Here is a 21,970-nt window from a genome sequence, read left to right on the forward strand (position 1 = left end):
ACTAGAACAGAACCAAAATTTTATTTATCTTAATAAGGTTCGTGCTGTAACCAACAAGCACCAGTGGTCTAGTGGTAGAATAGTACCCTGCCACGGTACAGACCCGGGTTCGATTCCCGGCTGGTGCATGTCCTTTTTTATAAAATTGTTTTCCATTTTCGTTAAAATTTATAATTTTAGAAGATTTTGTTTTTATATGGCTGGCTTTAGATCCTTACGATTGGATGCCCCTGCGTCGAGTGCCCTAATTAGCCATCGTCGCTGCTCGTTCCGATTCGAGAATGAACGCATCGTTGAATTCAGGAATGGTTTTCTCTGAAGGTACATACAAAGATGGTTTTTCTGTTTTCTGTTCTTTCAAGTGATTCAATTTTCTTGAGTTTTTTGGTCACGATGTTCCTCGCAGACATAGCCGACGGAAGTGATTCGGATACGAATTCCGCTGAAGGATCGGATTACTACGAGCCGATCTCGGCCATTGATGGTGAAGAATCCGATGAAGCTGCTGGATCAGATGACGAAACTTACAGCTCCGATACTCATTTGCACCATTTACCCAACGGTTGCCGTGTAGAGAATGCAGTTTCGTCTCTTAGCCTGAACGACGATGTGGAGAGAAGGTGCAGTGATGAGGAAGAGGAGGAGAGCATGAGAGAGGCTTCTGATTCAGCGATTAGAATGGCGTTTAGAGAGGATGAGACTCGGAGAAATGCGCCGCTGTCGCCGGAGAATGCGACGAGGATCATGGAGGCCATGCGCGGCATCTCATTTGGCGGCTCTGCTCCAGATTGGACTCGGATTGTATCTGAGGATCGTTGGATTGATCAACTTCGAAGGCTTAGGCAAACCCCTACCTCTCCCAATAATTTCGGAAACTGAGAGATGGAATTCTCATCATCTCAAAATTCAGATCCTTCTTCTTCTTCTTCTTCACTCCTTTAGTTTATCATAGAATTGTCATATCACTCTCCGATTATCCTCTTGAATAAAGATCCTTCTGGGTTTTGGTTCGCGAACAGTTCATCCATTTCCCAATCACATGCGCTCTCTTCGATCTCATAATTAAGTGTCATTCAACTTATGCTTGAAAGAAAACCGAAGTCATGACTTTCAAGGAAGCTGCTTGCTTCAAGCTTAAGCTTCTTCAAGCCACAATATGATGTCTGCACTTTTGTCTAGTGGCTCAAAGCTCAAAATAGAATTGAATTGGTGATGAGTTAGATCGTATGTTTCTCGGTTCTTGAATTCAAACTCTCTGCCTTCCTTCCCCTTTTGTTTCCTTTGATTCTTGTATCCTATGAAGCAGAAGTCATCTGTAATATTTGATGAAATTGAAGTAAAGGACTGATGGAAGTTTCCATTATCATAAGGAGAGGCAAAATGTTGTATAAATTATGGCTTAAATGGTGGGCAGTTCAATTATATAAAAAGAAAATACCCTCTTTGAGGAGGAGAACAACAACGAGGGATAACCAACCCCCGTTTTAAAAACCTTAAGGAAACTCTAAAAGAAAAGACCCAAAGAACCAGCGTTTTAAAAACTTTGAGGAAACTCTAACTTGAACTGCTACTACAAATGGTATAAAGTTAGACATGAGGCAATGTGCTAGCAAGGAGGAAAAGTTAGGCTTGTACTGTTCCAAATGGAATTAGAGTTAGGCATGGGACAATGATGATATTAGAGTTAGGCATGAGACAATGATGATATTAGAGTTAGGCATGGGGCAATGTAGCAAGGAGAGAAAGCCCCGAAAAAGACAATATCTACTAGTCGCTCCCAATTTAGGCCGGAGATTATTGAAAGTTTGTAAGGAGTAATAATTTCAATTACTTCAAAAAAAACAAGTCAGATGAGATAACAAACTGCGTAAACAAATCAAAACAGAAAACATAACCAACTACAGGTTCAATTCAGATTTTAACTCATTTTGCATACGATGAACTGACGTAGTAACATACATAAAGATTCTCGTGCACTTGCTTTAGAAACTTGAAGCTCTAGAACTCATTGTAACATCTGGACACATAAGAAGGAGCATAGAACTAATCTCTGTTTAATGCTGTTGGCACTGATGGGGAGATGGGCAAAGCAGATACAGAAAGAACTCTGCAGCCATGAGTGAGTTGTTTGCTTCAATCTAGACTTCATTAAGCTGCAACATTCTCAATATCTGCACTTTTGTCCACTCTTTTGAAAATCCCAGCTATAACCTGTTGAGACCCGAAGTAGAAAACATTTGTGAGAATAACCCAAAATATATTTTTCCTAATGCAAAAAAGGGTGACCTCAAATTGGTGTAGAGTTTCATACCTTTCCAGGGCCCAATTCATAACTCTTCTTCAGCCCCTTGTTGAGTAGAGTTTTTACTGTTGTTTCCCACAGAACAGGAGAAGTCACCTGTAGTTTTGAAATGGGAACAATGAACAATGTCAGAATTGATTGCCATACAGAAGAAACCATGCTGATTCTGACCCCTAAACAAATTTAAAGGGAAGATGCCATGTGTAGTCTTCATCCTGAAAGTTATGAGTTAAGTACCTGGCGTGCCAAAATTTTCCTAATTGTGTCGGGATCTGCATGTGGCTGTGCGTCGACATTGGAGATGACTGGTATTCTGGGAGTTCTGATCTCTGTTGCTGCAAGTGCAGCTTCTAATCTTGAAACAGCAGGTTCCATGAAGCTAGTGTGGAATGCACCGGCCACAGCTAGGCGTACCTACAATTGAATGGTGCAGCCATTGCCATTTTAGGTCTAACGGGACCTTCAAAATGCAAGTTCCATTATAGATAACATATAGGATAGATACCGTCATTCGAGCTTTGAATGACTTTGCTTTGGATTCTACTACTTCTACTCCTTTAAGACCTCCTGATACAGCATAATTGCCCTGCGACGGTTCGAATGCATTACATGAGAACGGCAGTATAACTATGCTAATGACATTCAAGCAGACCGAGCTGAATTAAGAACCTTACAGGACATAGAAAATTTGCTATCTGAACTTTATCGGCTTCATCGACTTCTTGATTAGCTGCATCACACAGCTGTTGAACCTTCTCTGAGTCTAACCCTATGATACTGACCATAGCACTTTTTGCACCATCAGCAGCTGCCTGAAGAAAGTTACGGGGAAAAGCTGGTTTCGGTCACTACAACAATATGCCGGAAGCTGAAATAGAAACATTCATTACCCAACTATTTATCTTTACCTGCATTGCCTCCCCCCTTAGTTTGACGAGCCTGAGTCCATCCTCAAAGCTAAAAATGTAAACAAAACCATTAGCAACCATGTCAATATGAAAACATAAAACATAATCACTACATACAGAGATCAAAGATAGATGGCTTTAAAATATTAAACTTATTTGATGCTATTTACTCGACCAATAATCTAAGTATGCAAGCAGGTACACTTTGGGACTACAGTCAGCCAGATTAGATACCTGAAAGCCCCTGCAAATGCTAATGCGGTATACTCTCCCAGGCTTAGACCACAAGTGACATCAACAGAATCAATTATTTGTTGGCCTCCATCACGTGCACGAAGTAGCTCAACTGCAGCTAGACTAGTGACGTAGATAGCTGGCTGCAATTGTGCAATCAATTCAGCAGGTTCAAAACCTTGAACAGGGATAAAATGACAACCTAACATTCACACAAATGCATATGCAAAATGCAACATACATACACAGGTGTAAGCGTAGACACAAATACAGATCAAAATAGGAACAGCTACTTTTAGTTTTCACACAACATAGATCACAAAGAGTACCACTGCAAATCTATGTTCTGTGAGAATGGTCCGAATAATTAAGCACCACTACTACCTCACAAGGTCAACGGGTCTGACAAGTTTCACCAGAAAATCAAGCATTCCGGCCACATAAGAAGGATAAACTTCTCGAAAACAAGTCTTTTCACATCAGAAATCAATTGAACAGTGGCTTGCATAGCCATCCCCTAACTATAAGTAAATAAAAAGCCATCTAAGAGAAGTCTGAATAGTTCAAGATAAAGCACCTGACTTATAACAGTTGAATCTAGTTTCTCCTTTGGCCCATTAGTGCAGACATCGAGAAGATCAAACCTGCGAACAAAGATGAAATAACATTACTTTACATGGGCAATCATTCCATTATCTGGAAGCCTGAGAGGTGGGTCAACTCTCTATGTATGGTTGACCTTGAACTAAAGTCCATGCAAGGACTAATGCAAGATGGGAGAATACTAATAGGGGAAGTACCCTAAAATATCATTTGCTCGCTTGAACAAGTCAGCTGCGACAGGAACGCTTTGAGATTCCTTTCCCATTCCCACAGCTTGTGCACCCTGACTCAGAGTGAAAAAAGACAAAAGATTCAAAATTTTGTTTGTAAAAGAAAAAGAAAATCATAAGTACAGTCCAATGTCCAGATTCATGATTTATGGGAGGTTTTTATGAGATCTTCTAAAATATGAGGTAAATCTAAGACAATGGGCTGCATCTTCTACTCCTTGATCAAGGTGCCAACATATGCAAGGCACCCGAACAAAATTCAGCAAAAGAAGCCTTCATAAACATGACTCAACAGAGTCACCATAAAAAGTAGAATACTTGTTTCTCTTGCTAGGCGCCTACATTTGTACAACACAGGACACTGATGAACTCGTTGGCTATTGCCTTCAAAGAATTGAACTTCATGTCTTGAGATACAGAAGGAGAACTAGCTTTTTGCAGACTCGTCTTTCTTAGCCTTCAACTCTCATGAAAATTGAAGATTACGGGTTAAAGAAACAAAATAAGTAACACCATTTTTTCAGAACTCTCCATGCATAATAGTGACTGTGTTCTGTTACTATCGTAGCTCATGACGTGTTTCTTTTATGAAAGATGAATTACAAGTTTTGCACACCCCGACCCACAAAAAGAAGAAAAGAAACATACACAATCCACTTTTCCCATCAAAAAGGAAGAAACGATTAAGGCAAATGCTTAATTAGCCTTCTCAATGTGAATGTGAGCATCAGAAATTACGAAATCCTCAACCACTTTTCACCACTGAAAACGCTCGTTTCAATTCAAAACTGGATTCACTCATCACTCTACACAACGTCCATTTCTCCTCGGAAACTAATTCTAGCGCATCAAGTAAGCAACACCAAACTCAATAAAAAGAATGAAAAAAAAACCGTTCGAAATCACCTGCCCAGGGAACAGAAAGGCACAAGTGGGCTTGTAATCCAAGAACAAGGAATCATCGACCAAAGTCTGCGATCCAACCGAAGCGCTCATGAAAACCCTAGATCGAGAGATGGTTACACCAGTGGAGCTTCGGGATCCATTTCTGAAGCCAAGAAATGAGCTGGAGCTCCTGAAAGAGGTGGATGCATTGCGAGGCAACTTCTTGAGGGAAATTGTGGAAGGGAGAGCGAGAGAAGAGGCCATGACGGCAGCGGAAATGGGAGAGGGAGATCAGCGGAGGACGGCGGTGGAGATCAAATTGGGAATGTGAAGAAGAAAGTTGCGGCAGGATAAGAAAGGCGAGCCGGTTCCACGTTACAAGAAATGGAGGTTTTATAGGTCACCGGAAATGCCAAGGTTTTTGCGGAGTTCCCAAAGGGCAGAGACTTTGGGAAGATGGTAGGATAACCAATAAAACCGCCAAGCTGCCTTCTTAGTAATAAGCATTTTTATTTTTTTTTTTTATTTTTATTTTTTTTAAATAAAGCTAATAAATATTACTTTCTTTTTTAAATTTTAATCTAAGTTTTTAAAAAATAAATATCCTAATCAATCATGAAAATCTCATATAATTAATTGAATTAGAAAAAAACAAATTTATCAATGAAAAATTATAACCGAATAATTAATTATACTTATTAAAGGAGTATTTATACTGTTTCAAATAAAATAATAAATATTTAATTAATTGAAATTAAGGGAGAAAACATTTTTTTATGCTAGACTTTAATACTTTTAACTTTTGATCTCATCAAATTACACCTTAATAAATATTGTAATTTTAATCTTAAACGTAAAAATAAAAAATAAAATAAAATAAAATAAAAACATTTCAATTTTAACCTTTTAATTACTTCTTGCTCCAGATTTTATTAAAAAGTTATCCAATCTATCTTTTAGGAATGCAACAAGTAACAACCCAAACTCATCGGATATTGTCTAGCCGGTTATGTATTGTCGTCAACGTCATGGTTTAAAAAAATGAGAAATTTCAAGACCCTTGTAAGGAATGTTTCGTTCTCCTTCCTAACCGATGTGGGCTCTCATAATTTGACCGAATAAGTAGCAGTAGAAATAGAGAATCAAATAAATAATTCTTTGAACAACTGATGATATTTCACAAATATGTACTGTACATGTCAATGGAATTGAACAAGAACAACTCCCCTAGAAGTGGGTTTCAATGGTTAAACGCCAGTGTTTTACAAAATCAGATTTTGACTGAACTCTGAAGTGAGGGATGGCATTGAAGTCAATTTCTTACCGGAAGTCCATTCGAAGGTGTAACCGCTGTGGCTTCTCGTGCTCTTCTCGACGTCATTAGATGGAGGAGCTGATTATGTCTCCATGAAAAAGCTGATTATGGAGCTAATAGTTCTTGGAAAAAGCAGAATCCAAGCTATGAACAGATGATCTGAGTTGATTCTAAACCAAGCTGGTAAAGTAAACATGATGCACATTCTTCATCTGTCAAAAAGAAATGAGAAAATAAATTCACATAGTTAAGAAATGATATGATTTTGAATACTTTTGGCATTTCAAATGTTGCCCAAGAACATCGTTCTAATGTGTGTTATAATGTTTCAGAGAGGTACCTTGCTATATATAGTTAACAACTTGAAGTTCACTAAACCTATCCCTCTTGCTTTTGATAACTCTAGCTTTGTCGCCTCTGATTTCTAGTACCTGGTAAAAGGTATTGGAAACATTAGGGGGGAAGTAAGAAATGGAATTTATAAACACTAAAGAAGAATGTAAAGTTATTATTATGATCTTATAATTTGTCACTTATATCCTTTTCGTCCCTATGGTATCGATGCAATTCTATGGCACATCAAGAAATCATGTTAGCTTTCACAGTACCACATTATCGTAGGTTTAAGTCTTTGAAAGATATATTTAGTAAATTAAAACCATATATATATATACCCCATTAGGCATTGCTCTCAAAATGTACTTATTCATTCTCTATATTCTATCTTGTTGTAGATACTGAAGTCATCAATAATAAAACCTTTAGCCAACATTCCTCCTTGTATTTTCTCTCTACTGTTCTTTGTGTTTATCTTGATCGAGTGTGTGCGTTGTTGAGCGATCCTAACAATTGGTATCAAAGCTAACAATTGGTATCGATCCTAACAATTATATTGTTCATTACTATTTATGTAACAGCCCAAGCCCACCGCTAATAGATATTGTCCTCTTTGGACTTTCCCTTTCAAGCTTCCCCTCAAAGTTTTTAAAGAATGTTTCGTTCTCCTCCCTCCGACGTGGGATCTCACAAACCACCCCCTTTGGGACCCAGCGTCCTCGCTGATACTCGGTTCCCTTCTCCCATCGATGTGGGACCCCCCAATCCACCCCCTCCAAGACCCAACAACCTTGCTGGCACACTGCCTCATGTCCACCCCCATCGAGGCTTGGCCTCCTCGATGGCATATCGCCTGGTGTCTGGCTTTTATACCATTTGTAACAGCCCAAGCCCACCGCTAGCAGCTATTGTCCTCTTTGGGATTTCTCTTTCGGGCTTCCACTCAAGGTTTTAAAACGCCTCTGCTAGGGAGAGGTTTCCACACCCTTATAAAAAATGTTTTGTTCTCCTCTCCAACCGACATGGGATCTCACAATTTAAGTTAAAATCGAAGAACAAAAAATAAAATGGAACAAGAAAAAGTATAGGAATCAAAAGGCTAAATGTAGTAAAATACAGATATTAGAATTGTAATCTACACAAAGAACTAAGAAGAATCTTTAGGATGGCCTCAGAGAGATCATTATTTTGCAAGGAGTTCAGAATGAAATGAATCAATCGCTACAAGAATATGTAAACCAATAACCTATTTACAACATAGCCAGTAAGCCTCACATACCTCAGGTCTCGAGTTAAGAACTCCACTTGACATCCCAACATCAACTCGCCAAATGCTACAATTGTATTTGCTGCAAGGAAAAATCAAACTTCTAAGAACATTTTGAAAAGGGTAAATCTACTCTCTTCAATGAGGACCAAAACATAGAGTACGGTTCCTTTATATAAAGCTAAGAAAGATCTAAAGCTCATCTTCAAATAAAAAATTGCAAGAGACCACTCATGTTTCATGGTCGTACCAATTTACTCCAGCCATTTGAGGAGTGTGGCCTACCACCATTGCCTTGGCGCCAACTGCTTCTAGTGTGTCTTCGAGAATTGAATTTATCTGTCAAGAACCAATTATGTATCATCCAAAATTGTTAGGATTTGAATGCTTATGAACTTTCAGATCAGATAAAAGAGAAAAGAAAAGGGATAGAGAGAATTTGCATAGCTATGTAAGTGGTTCAGCCAATGGCCCACATCCACCCTAATGTACATCTCTTTCACTTCTTTGAAGAAAATACGGTCAAAGGCACAAGCTCTCATTTATTCCCAAGTATGACCAAATTAATTAGAAAGCTTAGTTGGGAAATGATTGTTTTCCCTTAACAAGACATGCCTATTGGCAGCTGACTGAATAAAAACCCGACAAGTACAAGTTACAAGGCTTGCCTGTTTAATCTCAAAGTTTCCCAAATCTGCAAAATCTCTCGAGTATAATCGATTCCATACAACACTATCATAGCCCTTTGTTGCAATGATAGGAAAGGGAGTATTGCCACTTTCACCAAGGCCTTTCATCCACTGGGATACTTCCCGGTTCATCCTTTCTACGCCATATGCAACTGTGGAAGGATCAATATTCCTGTCAGACATTTCAAATTTGAAAACATAAAATATCCTGAATCAGTTTGAACATAGGATATACTATTCTTGTAAATTGGTCTTATAGTTTCAATCGCTTTTAATACATCCTCCATGGTCCAAAAACAATCATCCAACCTAATATATAATTTGAAAAGCCTTTTTTTTTTTCTACTAATGTGTCACTTAACCATACGAATTACCTACGCAACAACTACTGTTGAGATGCCACGTTAGCAAGAGGGTGAGAGAAAATTGAGAGTGCATGTTGTACTATTTTCCAAACCATGTTAAGAAGAAATAATTGTTTTATACTACAAGGAATAATGTTTGCTATATTTTCTATTTTAGTCGAAATAAAAGCATACTACAAAAAGAGTGACAGTAAGTTTACCATGGTGAGGAAGAAGACCACCATGACAGAAGACCCAGTCATTAACTTTAAGAACAACTGCATGTTGTGCCAACTCACATGCCAAACGACCACCGGGTCTGAAGAGGATTGATCTCGCTACCACCCCTTTTTGCTTCTGACAAAAAATAAGAGCATAATTGTTATCAAGAATATCCATGTTTCACAAGTTGAATGAAACCAAACTTGTTATCATCATGCTACCTTAAAAAGTAATCAAGCATGAGACGACGGGGTTACACAGAGATCAGAGATCGTTTATAAAGTCAAAGGGTTTTCAGAATAGGATCGTCTTAATTTCGTTTACATTGATCCAAATCATCATTTAAGTTTCGAATAAGTTTAGTTACTTTGATCAAATTGATCACCAGGTTTTAAGGTCATTTCTTAAGGAGAAAAATGATTGTTGTTAGAAATTGAATTAATTAGCTGTATTAATATCTATATCATTCTTATTGTTCCAGCATCAGGGCGAGGTGAGAATTGAAATAAACAAGGAAAATAAGATGGATAGAAGAGCAATGTAGCACCTTCACCAAATTCATAGGACCCCAAAAATTTTGTGATTTCCTCTGATCTTTCCACCTCTCTGAGGCTTGGATCCAATTAAGAAAGGCTTCTTCAAAATGATCTCTATAGTCTTCCAAGTATTCCATGAAGTCCAGACACTCATTAAAAGCCCCAGAATCAACATATCTGAAATCCCCTTCCACATTCATTGTCTCGTGATTCCCGTTCACCTGGATATCCACATTCAACAGTGATAAACAAAAAGAATAAGGCAACATACAACGTTGTCAGATAAAAAGAACTATTTTGAATTTTATTAGCTTGTTGAACATTTACATGAAGCTCATAATGTGTTTGCAGCACAAACCTGAAAGACTGCGCCACCTTGTGCTCTTGCTTGGACATCTAATGATCTCAATAAGGACAATATAGCTATTTCATCTTCTCCTCTGTCCAGTATATCTCCAAGCTGAACCAACACCTAAACCAATTTTTTTATAAAAGAAAGCCTCAATATTCGAGAACCATCAAAAGGGAGCATGTCTAGAAACTGTAAGACTTTCTATTTTTTATTTCAGTAGACTGCAAACAATTTCTACATCAAAAATATTTCTTCTATCTTCATTGGAATTGAAACCTTTTCATAAGTTCATATGGACCTAGGATCAAAGTAGATAATATTATATTATTATGACGGCATAGTTGAGTTCAACTTCAAACTTTGTGGATATATTAATTATTGATAAAGTACATGTTATGAATATTATAAAATGTGTATAGAAATGATAAATGAAGACGCACCGTTTCTCCACCAGTCCACAAGTCCCGACTGTCGGAGTCCAATACACCAGCCATCTCAAGCGCCAATCTAGTTTGCTTAAGGTCTCCATGCAAATCTCCAACTGCGCAAGCCAACAGAAAAAGCTCATTTACACGATTGAAATACAAAACAAAAACAAAATACAAATTCCTGAAAGCTTCAATCGAGGTGAAGAGAAACAGATTAAGAAGAAAAATGAATCATAGCTTGAAAAGTATGAAGGATCGGCAATAGAAACCAACCAGCAACGATTCGGCGACCTGGAGCAGAGACGAAGGTTGGGGGATTTCCACTGACGACGATAGGTTTTAAGGTGTGAGACTTAATGAAATCGTTGCGATTCAGGGAAGAAGAGGAGGCGAAGAAGGATTGGATCAGGCGGCGAGGTTGTGAGGGTGATGATGAATAAAAGGAATTGAGGTTGAGGCAGAGGGAAGCCATTGGTTCTTGAGCGAGCAGCCAGAATCAAATGGCTGTTAGTTTGGCACCATTAAAATCCAACAGCAAAGGAAGCTCTTCCGCTTTGTGGAAGACGATGATGAGAGAGTGGTAGCCACATATTTTTGTTGCTGCACCCACTGTTTCTTCTCGCTTCCCTTTTTTGGCCTTTTTTTTTCTTTTATTAATACTATAATATCCATTTATCTCATAAATATTTTTAAATTTTTAAAATTTACAATAATATCATTAAATTAAAATATATATATATATACCTTACAGTCAATTTTAAACAAATAATAATAGTAATATTTTATTTCAAAAAATACGTATAACTTTTAAAAATACATTTAATTTTTCAAAAAAAAAAAATTAGCATTTTAAAATATTTTTATGGTTAGTATTTTCGGATGAACTTTTAAAAGTAACATTAAAAAATTTAGAGATAATTTATAAATTGTTAATAGACAATTTTCGTCTATATTAATGATATGAATTTTTATAAATTTTTTTTTAGAGAGGTAAAAGATGTTAATGCTATTTTTTTTTTTTTTTAATTATATGGGTAAATATTTTAAAACATACTTTTAGTCTTAATTATTTTTTAATTTAAAAAAAACTTTTAAAAATATTTTAAAATATTTTAAAACAAAATACTAACATTTTTATACAAAAACTAAACATTGGAGTAATTTTTAAATTTTTTTTAGTTTAAAAATTTTATTGAAAATCTCGAGAGTGAGAAGAGAAGAGGGCCGAGATTTGAGATTGTAAAAGTAAAGGTTATACCAACGAATATGAGTTTAATTAATTTTAAAGTTTTTATGGTTGGACTATTGAAATTTTTTTTATTTAATCGCTCATTTATTAAAAGATACTAAATATAATAATTCCTTTTTAAATAAAAATATTGAAGTCAACGTTACAACAAAATTGGTTAAAAACAAACTTGGTGGGTAATATGTTAATAAATTAAAACTTTAGGCTTTTTTAGAGAGGTCTATGAGGCCGTATTAATGAAATATTTGACTATGGTTCTTAATTTTCTTTTTTATATTATATAGTCGGATACGACATGTAGTGTTTCACATTTAATTATATGATCTTTTTCGACCATATTATTTTGTCAAAGCCTAGTATAGATGAATATGGTATGATTTAATTGCATTTGAATATTTCTTCTTTAGAACTTTTTAAACATCTCGATGGTAGATTAATTAAAGCATGATTTGGTTCATATGGTATAGTTTTGTAGCAACTTCATGCATGTTGTGGTTGAGTTAGAAAATAAATTAGGTTGTCTTATGGTGTGAGTTCTCATATCGGTTGAAGAATGGAATGAAGCAATCTTTATAAGGGTGTGGAAACCTCTCTCCAATAGACCCATTTTAAATTTGTGAGACTAATGGCTATACGTAATAGGCTAAAACGGATAATATCTACCCGTAGTGGGCTTGGGCTATTACAAAAAGTGTCAGAGTCAGACACCAAGTAGTCCCTCGTAATAGGCTAAAACGGATAATATCTACCGGTAGTGGGCTTGGGCTATTACAAAAAGTGTCAGAGTCAGACACCAAGTAGTCCCTGGAAGACTATGCAAACCTCTCTCTAATGAACACGTTTATTCACCGCTAGCAAATATTGTCCTCTTTGGACTTTCCCTTTCGAGCTCGCCCTCAAGGCTCTAAAACGCGTCTGCTAGGGGAAGGTTTCCGCACCCTTATAAATCGTGGTTTGTTCTCCTCCCTAACCAATGTGGGACATCACATAAACAATATCTACTAACGCACATATGCGTTTTAAAATTGTGAGGCTGACAGTGATGCATAACGGGTCAAACTAAACAATATCTACTAACGCACATATGCTGACGATGATATATGATGATATATAACAGGTCAAACTAAACAATATCTACTATAGCAGAGATGGGTTTAGGCTGACAGTGATACATAACAGGCCAAATTAAACAATATCTACTACCAATGTGCTTGGACGGTTACATATAGTCATCCTGGATTATGGTAGCCAAACGCATGGAGTAGTGGATGGACATGAGTTGTGTGCTTTAGGAAATTTCTAGGCTAGAGATCAACACTGAAATCGACCCCAAAACACTTTTTAGCCACTTTTGAACCATTTTGTAGTCGTAGAGAACACATTAGGACGGTGTAGTTTTGAAACTCTTGTCATTTGATCTAACAACCTTGTTAAAGAACCAGACATTTAGATTTAAAGTACACGAAACCCAAAAAAAAGTCTTGTAGTATATTTCACCATATATCTTGTACTTGCTTCCAATCCACCAAAATAATACCAAAGATTATATGATTGAGAGGTTCAACCAATGTATAGTATAGAGATGTTCTTAACAAGGAGGCAGATCCGGCGGGGGAGGAAGAACAGACTGCAGCTCTCCTTCGCCATTCTCAACCAGAAACACCATCGCCAATCCCCAAGCAAGGTGCGAGTCTATATGGCAATGCATCAACCAAGCCCCTGTTTTTCAGCGCGCAATCCATTTATTACGGGGAATTCAAAACCATTTAATTATATAGAACACACATTTATTTGTTGCAATCGGAGCTTACCTGGATTATCAGCCACGAATCGGATGGCAACCCAACCACCGGGGGGCGTTCCAATCGTGTTTCTCACCGGTGGGTCGATGAGATTGAACCTCGCCGGATCCGTGGCTGGGTTGAAATTGCCAAAACCCGAACCAACGACGTAGAAATGGTAGCCATGGAGATGCATCGGGTGATCTTCGGTGGTTACAATGCTGGTGTCCTGCAGCACAATCTGCACATTTGACCCATATTTAAGTATATAACCCTTGGTCCCTCGACCGGGCTGCCAAAGCCCTCTGCTCACGTTCCCTGTGTAATCAAATTGCAGCGGCGGAACCGGCGGAAAGTCGGTGGTGAAAACCCCCGGAACGCCCTGGTAAAAGGCTTGCATGATGGAATTGGATTTTGGGAAAACGAAGGAGACGTTGTTGATGCTGGCGGCGAAGCGAGTGCCGTTGGGGCCTTGGCAGCGGGGGCTGTTTGGGTTCGTGCAGTTGATGAGGCCTAATCCGACGGTGAAGAGTAAGCTGTCGTCGATTTGGGTCGGGACGTTCACTCTGTTTGGGCTCCGGAGTTGGGAGGTGAATCGGGTGGCGGTGGGGGTGTCGTTGAAATTTGGGAGCTGAGCCATAATGGGTCGCGGTGGGTGCTGCTGGTGTTGCTGGCAATTTTTGTATTCGAGGATGGCTGTCGTGGTGGTGTTGTCGAAGGCGGCGTTGAGGGCGGTGTTGTAGGCGGTAGCAGCCATGTAGTAGTGAGCTGGTTGTTGGTTGGCTGTCAGGAGGACATCGGTGGTCTGTCCGGGTCCGATCATAATCACATTTGTTGTGAATGGTTTGGTGTAAGACGCGTCGACGGCCACCACCGTCAATTGGTGGTTAGCGACGGAGAAGAACAGCTCCTGATTCAATGCTGAGTTTATAATCCTCAAAAGAATTGTCTCGCCGGAATCCACCGCGAATCTCACCGTCTCTGCCAAATATCAAACCAAAACCCTTTTTGTTTCATCGTAACCAAAACCCATTCCAAATTTGTAATAAAGAAGACAGCACCAAGCACCAACCTTTGCCGGAGCAGCGGTAGAAGTCGCCGGGCTGGCCGTTGATGGTGTAGGCATCGGAGACATTAGGAGCCGCGCCAGTGAAAAGCGCCTGCCGCAGCACACTTATCGGGTCTCTGTCGAACCATTCCCCTGTTCAAGAAACCATAAATAAGGCATTGCGAGCATTTGTTAAGCATTTCTTAAGAGACTGCGGTTACCAAGAAGAACAGAGGCTTCTCTTTTGGGCATTAAGAAAGGGTATGAAGAGGGGAGCTTGGGGTAGATAATGAGAGCGCCATAGACGGTGGCTCGCAGCCATCGGCTATGAGCATGCCACCACAGGGTTCCCTCTTGGTCTTGAATGGTGAACCTGTAGGTGTAGCTGCCTCCTGGCTTTATGGAGCATTGGGTCACGAACTCTGGCCCATCTGCCCATGGGTTCCTCAGCTGCCTGATCCCATGCCTAACCATACAAATCAACCATTTAATTACCACTAAGTTTTGTATGCCCATCCAATGGAAAGATTGTGGTTCGTACCAATGGAGAGAGACATTGTAGCGGGCAACATTCACTACTTTGATGACAAGGGAATCGCCGTTTCTGACCGCTAGAGTTGGTCCAGGGAACTTCCCGTTCACTGTTATGATGTTGTGGACTTTGCACAGCCTCTTCACTGGCTTTGGTTGCACCTAAAGTTCATTTTTTGCACACAAACAGACACAAACAAACTGAGAAATCCCGACTCAACGTTACGTAAAAGCTTAAGTAGATAGATTCAGCATTTACCTGCCACATGATCATATTACCTATTGGTTGCTTATAACAGTAAAAACTACTCTCACGAGTTTTTTTTACCATGTTTTGAAGTATTCATTTGGGTTTCCCTCATGGTTTTAAAAACCCGTCAGTTAGGGAAAAGTACCCGTCTGTTAGGGAAAAGTTTCCACACCCTTATAAGGAATGTTTCGTTCCTCTCTCCCATCAACGTGGGATCTCACAATCCACCCTTTTGGGGCCAGTGTTTTCATTGGCACATCACCTAGTATGCGACTTGATACCATTTGTAATGACCCAAACTCACCGCTAGATATTGTCCTTTTTGGGCTTTCCCCTCTTGAGTTTTCCTCCAAGTTTTTAAAACACTTATCTAGCGAGAGGTTTTCGCACCCTTATAAAGAATGTTTCGTTCCTCTCTCCCATCGATATGGGATCTCACACTCCATCCTTTTGGGACCAGTGTTCTTATTGGCACATCGCCTAGTATCCAGCTTGATACCATTTGTAACGGCCCAAGCCCACCGCTAGATATTGTCCTCTCTGAGCTTTCCCTTATAAGTTTTCCTCCGAGTTTTTAAAACAGGTAGGATAGGGAGAGGTTTTCACACCTCTATAAAGAATGTTTTGTTCCCCACTTCCATCAACGTGGAATCTTGCATCTATGATCTAGACATAAATAATAACTTTAAATTTTCGTAAGTCTGGTATTTTTAAGATCGTATACTCGTTTACTCGAACGTGACAATACCAATATAAAAAAGGGAGAATTTGAGAACTTACAATGAACTCATGGTAGTGAGTTTCTGCAACAGCAAAAGGAGGGAGTAAAAGGAGGAAGGCCAAAAGGGAAAGCAAGAAGAAAGAGCAACAGGACTTGATCTTAAGCAGCTCCTCCATCACTCCCTGTGTTGTTTGTGATTTAGAAACTGAATGGGAGGAGGTATTTATAGGCATTAAAAGAGGAGGGAAAAGGGATGATCAAATTCAATACAACATAGGAAATTATTAAAAAAAACTTGTTGCAAAATTAGGTTTAGAGAGTCAGCAGCTATTGTGAGGATTTAAGGCTAAATCATTTTGGTTCAACCATTAATGGGGATTTGTTGTACCCACTTCCTTTCCCTAAACACAAACATCTAATACGAACTTCAAACTACTCAGATTCTCGCTCGTTTATACTCATACGAATTCAAATATGATTAACTTAGGAAGATGCCCAACGAACAATTTATTTTAGAATGTACTTCTTAGGTTCGATACAGTATTAGCAAGGAATTTATGGGATTCTTAGATATAAGATCATGGAAGTATTAGCAAGGAATTTATGGGATTCTTAGATATAAGATCATGGAAGAAACTACGATGCCTGAAAAAGTACATAAATGAACCGATTTCATGTGTGAATTGAGAGTGATTCTAACGATGTGATGGTTAAGAAGGCAATTGAAAGTTAGTGTCTATATTGACAAAGTGCATCTTTCATAGTTAAAACGTTGAAGTAATTCTATGTTGAGTGACTCCTTGTGAATTTTTCTAGAAAACATGCGAGTGGAAATAAAATATATTAAAAAGACTGTGTTAGTTTATGGGAATAATAGGTAAAGTATCGTATTATAAATGCATGTGGATGTTGAATATGAATTTCAAATCTTGATCCAAGGGAAAAAGAATAATTTCTTATAAAGGTGTCGAAACCTTTTCTTAAAGACGCGTTTTAAAATCGTGAAGATGACAATAATATGTAACATGCCATAACGGATAATATCTGCTACTGGTGGACTTGGATGGTTAAAAATGATATCAGAGTCAGACTCCAAATGATGTGTTAACGAGGATATTAAATACTAGATGCCAAATTGTGAGACTGATGGTGATAAGTGTATAAATTATTTTAATAAAGTCAAAAGTAGTTAATGCTGTAATTAAACATCAATCAAGGCACTAATTAGTTTGCCTGCCAGGTCACACCTAAAATAATAATAATAATAATAATAATAATAATAATAATAATAATAATAATAATGATTTATTACTATTTTGTGGATTATATTTAAAATCAATTCAAAATCATTTAAATAACTTATCTTTATTTTATTTCCCGGCCATGAACGCCCATTGGAATTCTTTGAGAAGTCAACGATAAATTGGCGAGTTTTTGAGGCGACACGGGCACTAAAGATATCGGGAGAAGAACGAAACAGTACTACGGTACTACCCCGCGTCCATTCTTCCCGTGGACGGAAAGACTTCTGAAACGGCACCGTTTTTAGGACTGGAGGTTTCTGTGAAGGGTGGGTTCCTGCAGCGGCCACGTGCTTGTCTTGCTCACTCTTCGTCGTCCTCAGCTGGCTCTCTCCGCCACGCCGCCTGGTGGCCTCCTCTGCTTCGGACTTTCCGCAGTTTCTTCGTTTTGTAGATTGCTAAGCTGATACGCGCAGTGGTAATTCCTGAATTCTCTGTTGTTTAACTGGATTTTGTTTTGGGGATTAGATTCTAGGATGATGGATTCGGAGAACCAGGGCTTTGAAGAAGCCCGATTGTATTCCTCTCATGAGGAGGTGGAAAATTTGGATTTCAAGGAGAAGTTAAGCGCCAAATCCTTTTCTAATTATCGCAGTGCCATGTCCTCGCTCTCTGATGCCCACCATCCACTGTCCTCGCCGGCTGTTCTTACACCAGCTGACTCAGATCCCCTGCGTCCGCCGCCGATGGATCGAGATCTCCAAAAACCTTACGTGTCTGATCATTTTTTCTCCGACCCGCTTCACTTTTCTGATGTGAATTTTGGCCCGTCCGATGGGAATAATGTCAGTGATCTTAATGGTGTTGAAAGCCCTAGCAAGAGTTCGGAAAGTTCTGGGAGTTTGTCCAGATCTTCGTCTTCCAACTCCGAGTATATAAAAATTTCAGTCTCGAATCCCCAGAAGGAGCAAGAGGTTTCGAACTCGCTAGTGCCCGGTGGGAGTTCGTACGTCACGTATCTGATCACGACGAGGACTAACATAGCGGAGTTTGGAGGGTCAGAATTTAGCGTTCGAAGGAGGTTTAAGGATGTGGTGACGCTGTCAGAGCGTTTGGCGGAGTCTTATAGAGGGTTCTTTATACCCCCACGGCCGGATAAGAGTGTGGTGGAGGGCCAAGTGATGCAGAAACAAGAGTTTGTGGAGCAGAGAAGGGTAGCACTGGAGAAATACTTGAGGAAGCTAGCAGGACATCCAGTGATCAGAATGAGCGATGAGTTTAAGGTGTTTTTGCAAGTTCAAGGGAGATTACCACTGCCAACAACCACCGATGTTGCATCTAGGATGATTGATGGGGCAGTAAATCTCCCTAAGCAGTTTCTCAGTGAGAGCGCAATGGCGCCTCAGGAGGTGGTTCAGCCAGCGAAAGGTGGAAGGGATTTGTTAAGATTGTTTAAGGAATTGAAGCAATCTATGACAAATGACTGGGGCAGTTCGAAGCCTCCAATCGTCGAGGAGGATAAGGAATTCTTGGAAAAGAAAGAAAAATTGCGCGATTTCGAGCAGCAGCTCAGTGCTGTATCTCAGCAGGTGACATACTTATTATACTTATCAGTTAGCCAAACTGTGTATATTATTTGCTGGTCGTTTTAATTATGGTTGTAGTGCAGGCTGAATCGTTGGTCAAAACTCAGCAAGATATGGCAGAAACATTTGGAGAGTTAGGTTTGACATTGATTAAGTTGACAAAATTTGAAAATGAGGAAGCTGTATTCAACTGTCAAAGAGTTCGTGCTGCTGACACAAAAAATGTAGCTACTGCTGCTGTTAAAGCAAGCCGATTATATCGAGAACTCAATTCTCAAACTGTGAAACATTTGGTAAACTTCTTATCTTCCTTGATATTATGAACTGAAAACATTGCTATTTGATCGAGTTATTTTGAAAATGGCTCTTCTTTTAAGTAATAAATTAGACAGTTAGTATTGCCGAAGAAACTCGTACACGCCCACACTATTCGATCTGTCATTTATGTATGTAGACTATGAACATTATAGTCCATTCATGATATGATAGAACAATAGCAGCTAGCTCAAGACTTGTGCATTTCATTATAGTCCTGTAATTATTTCGTAGCTATTTATTTTATATACTTTCAGGACGTACTTCACGACTATCTGGGATTAATGCTAGCAGTTCATGGTGCATTCTCAGAACGCTCGAGTGCTTTACTGACCGAGCAAACTCTATTGTCTGACTTGTCCTCATTGCGTTCAAGGGCTGAAAAGCTCGAAGCCGCATCATCTAAAGTATTTGGTGGTGACAAATCAAGGATTCAGAAGTTAGAGCAGTTAAAAGAAAGCATAAGAACTACAGAGGATGCTAAAAATGTTGCAATGCGAGAATACAAGCGCATAAAGGTGCCTTCCCATCAAATCTTGCAGTGTCTTTCCTTCAATATATTTTTAAACTGTAGTACATAGGATCTGATGTATGTCATGGTATGAGTCTCGCCTTGATTTGGAAGCTTTACCGCCCGTATTATTGTTCAGAGTGTAGTTTTAGGTTGTAGGATTTTGCATTTTGCTATCATTTTTCTTTGCTAATTTCTAAGGAAGGAAGATGCTCCTATTATTGTTGGGCTTCTCGTTTGGTATATATAGAGCTTACATCACTTTCTAAGGAAGATTAGGGTAAGCCCCAAGAGTAAGCGACTCTTTCTCGTGGCCTTTAGGATATGGATAACGATTCAGTGCTTTAAGAATCATGTCAAAAGAGATTAAATTGGCTTTGTTTTCTTTGAGGAAACTTAAGCTAGACTTGATTGAACCAAAGGGCAAAGTGTAAACCCAGGTGTCGAGGTTGGGTTAAAACCAGGACGAGCTTCCTTGTGTATATTCCTAGGCACATCTAACTTGACTCAAGCACTTCTACTTTCAGTTAAAGGAGGAAAAAAAGAAAATCCCACTTTTGGAGATGACTCATAGCTAGGAACAAGTTGTACTTCGTTGCTTGCTGATCTGAGATATTTAGTTGTGGGATTTTCATTTCCTTATTTCCTGAGCAGTATGAGAATTTTCTTTAAGGTGTCAAGTTTAGAAGAACCTTTCTATGTTTTGTCCGTTTGTCCGGATGTCTTCATGTGAGATCTTACATCGATTGGAGAGAGGAACGAGTGCCAGTCAGGATGTTGGGCCCTAAAAGGGGGTGGATTGTGAGATCCCTCATCGGTTGGAGAAGGGAACAAAGCATTCTTTAGAAGGGTGTGGAAACCTCTCCCTAGCAGACACGTTTTAAAAACCTTAAGGAGAAGCCCGAAAGGGAAAACTCAAAGAAGACAATATTTACTGGCAGTGGGCTTGGGCTTGGGCGGGTACACTTCATATATAAATTATTATCATCATTTTATGATATGTTTTTGGGGTAAAAGGAGGGAGTGAGCTCCCCTGAGACAAGCTCTAACTTTTAGCCTCGTCGTACGTCTTCTTTGAACCATAGGAGGCCTGGGCTTTTTTGTATGCTTTTACATGACTGTTATGCTTTAGCCATACTTGCTCATACAAGTTTAAGATTTTTAAAATGTTTTTAGTTAAATTTGAGACTACGTCCCGTCTCGCCCCTTATAGGTTAAAATCCTCGAGGTCACCTTTAGCATTTCAAGAAGAAGGTCTGAATTCAGTTGTCACATTTTTTGTCAATAGCACTAATGCAAAATCTTTCTTGCTTTGGCTTCTCCATCGTTTTTTTACACTGGCCTAATGATGCTGTATGTAATAATTCAGGAAAACAATAGAAGTGAACTGGAAAGATTTGACAGAGAACGACAAGCTGACTTCTTGAGTATGCTCAAAGGGTTTGTAACAAATCAGGTACGTACCGTCCTGCGTCCTGTCTAGGATGACGATGACGATGACGATGATCATGTTTTAATCCATAATTCAAGCTTTGTATGATTGTATGATCATTTTAACTTGTGCTGAAGCATTCATAGCTCTGGTTGGTCAGATATTGGAATGAATGATTATGTAAAAGGGTTTCTGTGTTCTTGTTGATAGGTCCGATATGCAGAGAAGATGTCTGAAGTATGGGGGAAGGTAGCAGAGGAGACAAGCAGCTACTCAAAGGAGAGCAGCTGAGGCTGGTTGTGTGGTATCAATTCAAATCCTCAAGAACACATTCTTTTTCCTCGTTTTTTCCTTTCCTTTCATTTCACTTCCTCTTTGTTCATATAATTTACCATTTTTAAGGTAATAAAAATATGAAAAGGAACACACTTGGGGAAGGTTTTTTTCAACATCTTTATTGCCCAAGTTTGTGTCCCTACGATATATGTTAGGTTCCCACACACTGAGCTCATGCACTTCATGCCAAACTCAGTTTTGATATTGTAAATTGTTCTTCTTAGTCTTTTTTCTTTAATCCTTATATATTTTTTAGAAAAAGTAACTTTGATTAATTTAGCTTATAAACTATACAAAAATGGTGACACATGGACCCAT

The 21,970-nt window shown here is 38.9% G+C and overlaps 5 protein-coding genes and 1 non-coding gene across 8 annotated transcripts; 3 read left to right on the forward strand and 3 right to left on the reverse strand.

Annotated features, from left to right (window-relative positions):
• The first annotated feature begins 57 nt into the window (after positions 1–57).
• On the forward strand, positions 58–128 carry TRNAG-GCC (transfer RNA glycine (anticodon GCC)). Its single transcript has one exon. It is a non-coding gene; the product is annotated as a tRNA-Gly (tRNA).
• Positions 129–160: 32 nt separating this feature from the next.
• Positions 161–1,010, forward strand: LOC111783470 (uncharacterized). Its single transcript, XM_023664401.2, has 2 exons — positions 161–321; positions 407–1,010. Exons 1-2 carry the CDS (start codon positions 282–284, stop codon positions 877–879), a joined length of 513 nt encoding a protein of 170 aa, XP_023520169.2. The 5' UTR covers positions 161–281; the 3' UTR covers positions 880–1,010.
• Positions 1,011–1,851: 841 nt separating this feature from the next.
• LOC111783463 (uncharacterized) lies at positions 1,852–5,639 on the reverse strand. 2 transcript variants are annotated; one of them, XM_023664392.2, is made up of 10 exons: positions 5,184–5,639; positions 4,245–4,330; positions 4,022–4,088; positions 3,445–3,587; positions 3,211–3,259; positions 2,977–3,114; positions 2,808–2,888; positions 2,540–2,716; positions 2,312–2,398; positions 1,852–2,211 (listed from the first exon to the last, which is right to left on the reverse strand). In XM_023664392.2, the coding sequence occupies exons 1-10, from the start codon at positions 5,424–5,426 to the stop codon at positions 2,149–2,151; spliced, it is 1,134 nt and encodes a 377-aa protein (XP_023520160.2). In that variant the 5' UTR covers positions 5,427–5,639; the 3' UTR covers positions 1,852–2,148. The 2 variants fall into 2 exon arrangements, with proteins under 2 accessions (XP_023520160.2, XP_023520161.2); XM_023664393.2 differs by lacking the exon at positions 5,184–5,639 and adding an exon at positions 4,620–5,156.
• Positions 5,640–6,316: 677 nt separating this feature from the next.
• Positions 6,317–11,275, reverse strand: SLP1 (Calcineurin-like metallo-phosphoesterase superfamily protein). Its single transcript, XM_023663270.2, has 10 exons — positions 10,925–11,275; positions 10,664–10,764; positions 10,230–10,343; positions 9,883–10,092; positions 9,335–9,470; positions 8,749–8,921; positions 8,331–8,419; positions 8,093–8,162; positions 6,818–6,908; positions 6,317–6,689 (listed from the first exon to the last, which is right to left on the reverse strand). The coding sequence occupies exons 1-9, from the start codon at positions 11,121–11,123 to the stop codon at positions 6,822–6,824; spliced, it is 1,179 nt and encodes a 392-aa protein (XP_023519038.2). The 5' UTR covers positions 11,124–11,275; the 3' UTR covers positions 6,317–6,689; positions 6,818–6,821.
• Positions 11,276–13,367: 2,092 nt separating this feature from the next.
• LOC111783408 (laccase-13) lies at positions 13,368–16,407 on the reverse strand. Its single transcript, XM_023664332.2, has 6 exons — positions 16,291–16,407; positions 15,271–15,422; positions 14,951–15,195; positions 14,754–14,882; positions 13,712–14,662; positions 13,368–13,619 (listed from the first exon to the last, which is right to left on the reverse strand). The coding sequence occupies exons 1-6, from the start codon at positions 16,405–16,407 to the stop codon at positions 13,489–13,491; spliced, it is 1,725 nt and encodes a 574-aa protein (XP_023520100.2). The 3' UTR covers positions 13,368–13,488.
• Positions 16,408–17,734: 1,327 nt separating this feature from the next.
• LOC111783349 (sorting nexin 2A) lies at positions 17,735–21,863 on the forward strand. Of its 2 annotated transcripts, XM_087120834.1 has the most exons (6): positions 17,735–17,950; positions 18,128–19,061; positions 19,142–19,351; positions 19,631–19,891; positions 21,254–21,340; positions 21,527–21,863. In XM_087120834.1, the coding sequence occupies exons 2-6, from the start codon at positions 18,132–18,134 to the stop codon at positions 21,605–21,607; spliced, it is 1,569 nt and encodes a 522-aa protein (XP_086976960.1). In that variant the 5' UTR covers positions 17,735–17,950; positions 18,128–18,131; the 3' UTR covers positions 21,608–21,863. The 2 variants fall into 2 exon arrangements, with proteins under 2 accessions (XP_086976960.1, XP_023520043.2); XM_023664275.2 differs by having other exon boundaries at positions 17,735–19,061.
• The last annotated feature ends 107 nt before the right edge of the window (positions 21,864–21,970 follow it).

Source organism: Cucurbita pepo, chromosome 20 (genome assembly GCF_057944985.1).
Source record: "Cucurbita pepo subsp. pepo isolate OVF chromosome 20, ASM5794498v1, whole genome shotgun sequence".
In the NCBI taxonomy this organism is placed as follows: domain Eukaryota; kingdom Viridiplantae; phylum Streptophyta; class Magnoliopsida; order Cucurbitales; family Cucurbitaceae; genus Cucurbita; species Cucurbita pepo.

Excerpts from the sequence above, each read along its gene's own strand:
- LOC111783470 (XM_023664401.2), top strand. The coding sequence starts at position 282 with ATGAACGCATCGTTGAATTCAGGAATGGTTTTCTCTGAAG. Across the intron at positions 322-406 it reads AGGAATGGTTTTCTCTGAAG|ACATAGCCGACGGAAGTGAT; the intron begins GTACATACAAAG and ends TGTTCCTCGCAG.
- LOC111783463 (XM_023664392.2), bottom strand. The coding sequence starts at position 5,426 with ATGGCCTCTTCTCTCGCTCTCCCTTCCACAATTTCCCTCAAGAAGTTG. Across the intron at positions 4,089-4,244 it reads CGAGCAAATGATATTTTAGG|GTTTGATCTTCTCGATGTCT; the intron begins GTACTTCCCCTA and ends CTTTGTTCGCAG. Across the intron at positions 3,115-3,210 it reads TAAGGGGGGAGGCAATGCAG|GCAGCTGCTGATGGTGCAAA; the intron begins GTAAAGATAAAT and ends AACTTTCTTCAG.
- SLP1 (XM_023663270.2), bottom strand. The coding sequence starts at position 11,123 with ATGGCTTCCCTCTGCCTCAACCTCAATTCCTTTTATTCATCATCACCC. Across the intron at positions 8,922-9,334 it reads TGGTCTTCTTCCTCACCATG|TTGCATATGGCGTAGAAAGG; the intron begins GTAAACTTACTG and ends ATCCTTCCACAG. Across the intron at positions 8,420-8,748 it reads GAAACTTTGAGATTAAACAG|ATAAATTCAATTCTCGAAGA; the intron begins GCAAGCCTTGTA and ends GGTTCTTGACAG.
- LOC111783408 (XM_023664332.2), bottom strand. The coding sequence starts at position 16,407 with ATGGAGGAGCTGCTTAAGATCAAGTCCTGTTGCTCTTTCTTCTTGCTT. Across the intron at positions 15,196-15,270 it reads TACAATGTCTCTCTCCATTG|GCATGGGATCAGGCAGCTGA; the intron begins GTACGAACCACA and ends TTGTATGGTTAG. Across the intron at positions 14,663-14,753 it reads CTACCGCTGCTCCGGCAAAG|AGACGGTGAGATTCGCGGTG; the intron begins GTTGGTGCTTGG and ends GATATTTGGCAG.
- LOC111783349 (XM_023664275.2), top strand. The coding sequence starts at position 18,009 with ATGATGGATTCGGAGAACCAGGGCTTTGAAGAAGCCCGATTGTATTCC. Across the intron at positions 19,892-21,253 it reads GAGAATACAAGCGCATAAAG|GAAAACAATAGAAGTGAACT; the intron begins GTGCCTTCCCAT and ends GTAATAATTCAG. Across the intron at positions 21,341-21,526 it reads AAGGGTTTGTAACAAATCAG|GTCCGATATGCAGAGAAGAT; the intron begins GTACGTACCGTC and ends TCTTGTTGATAG.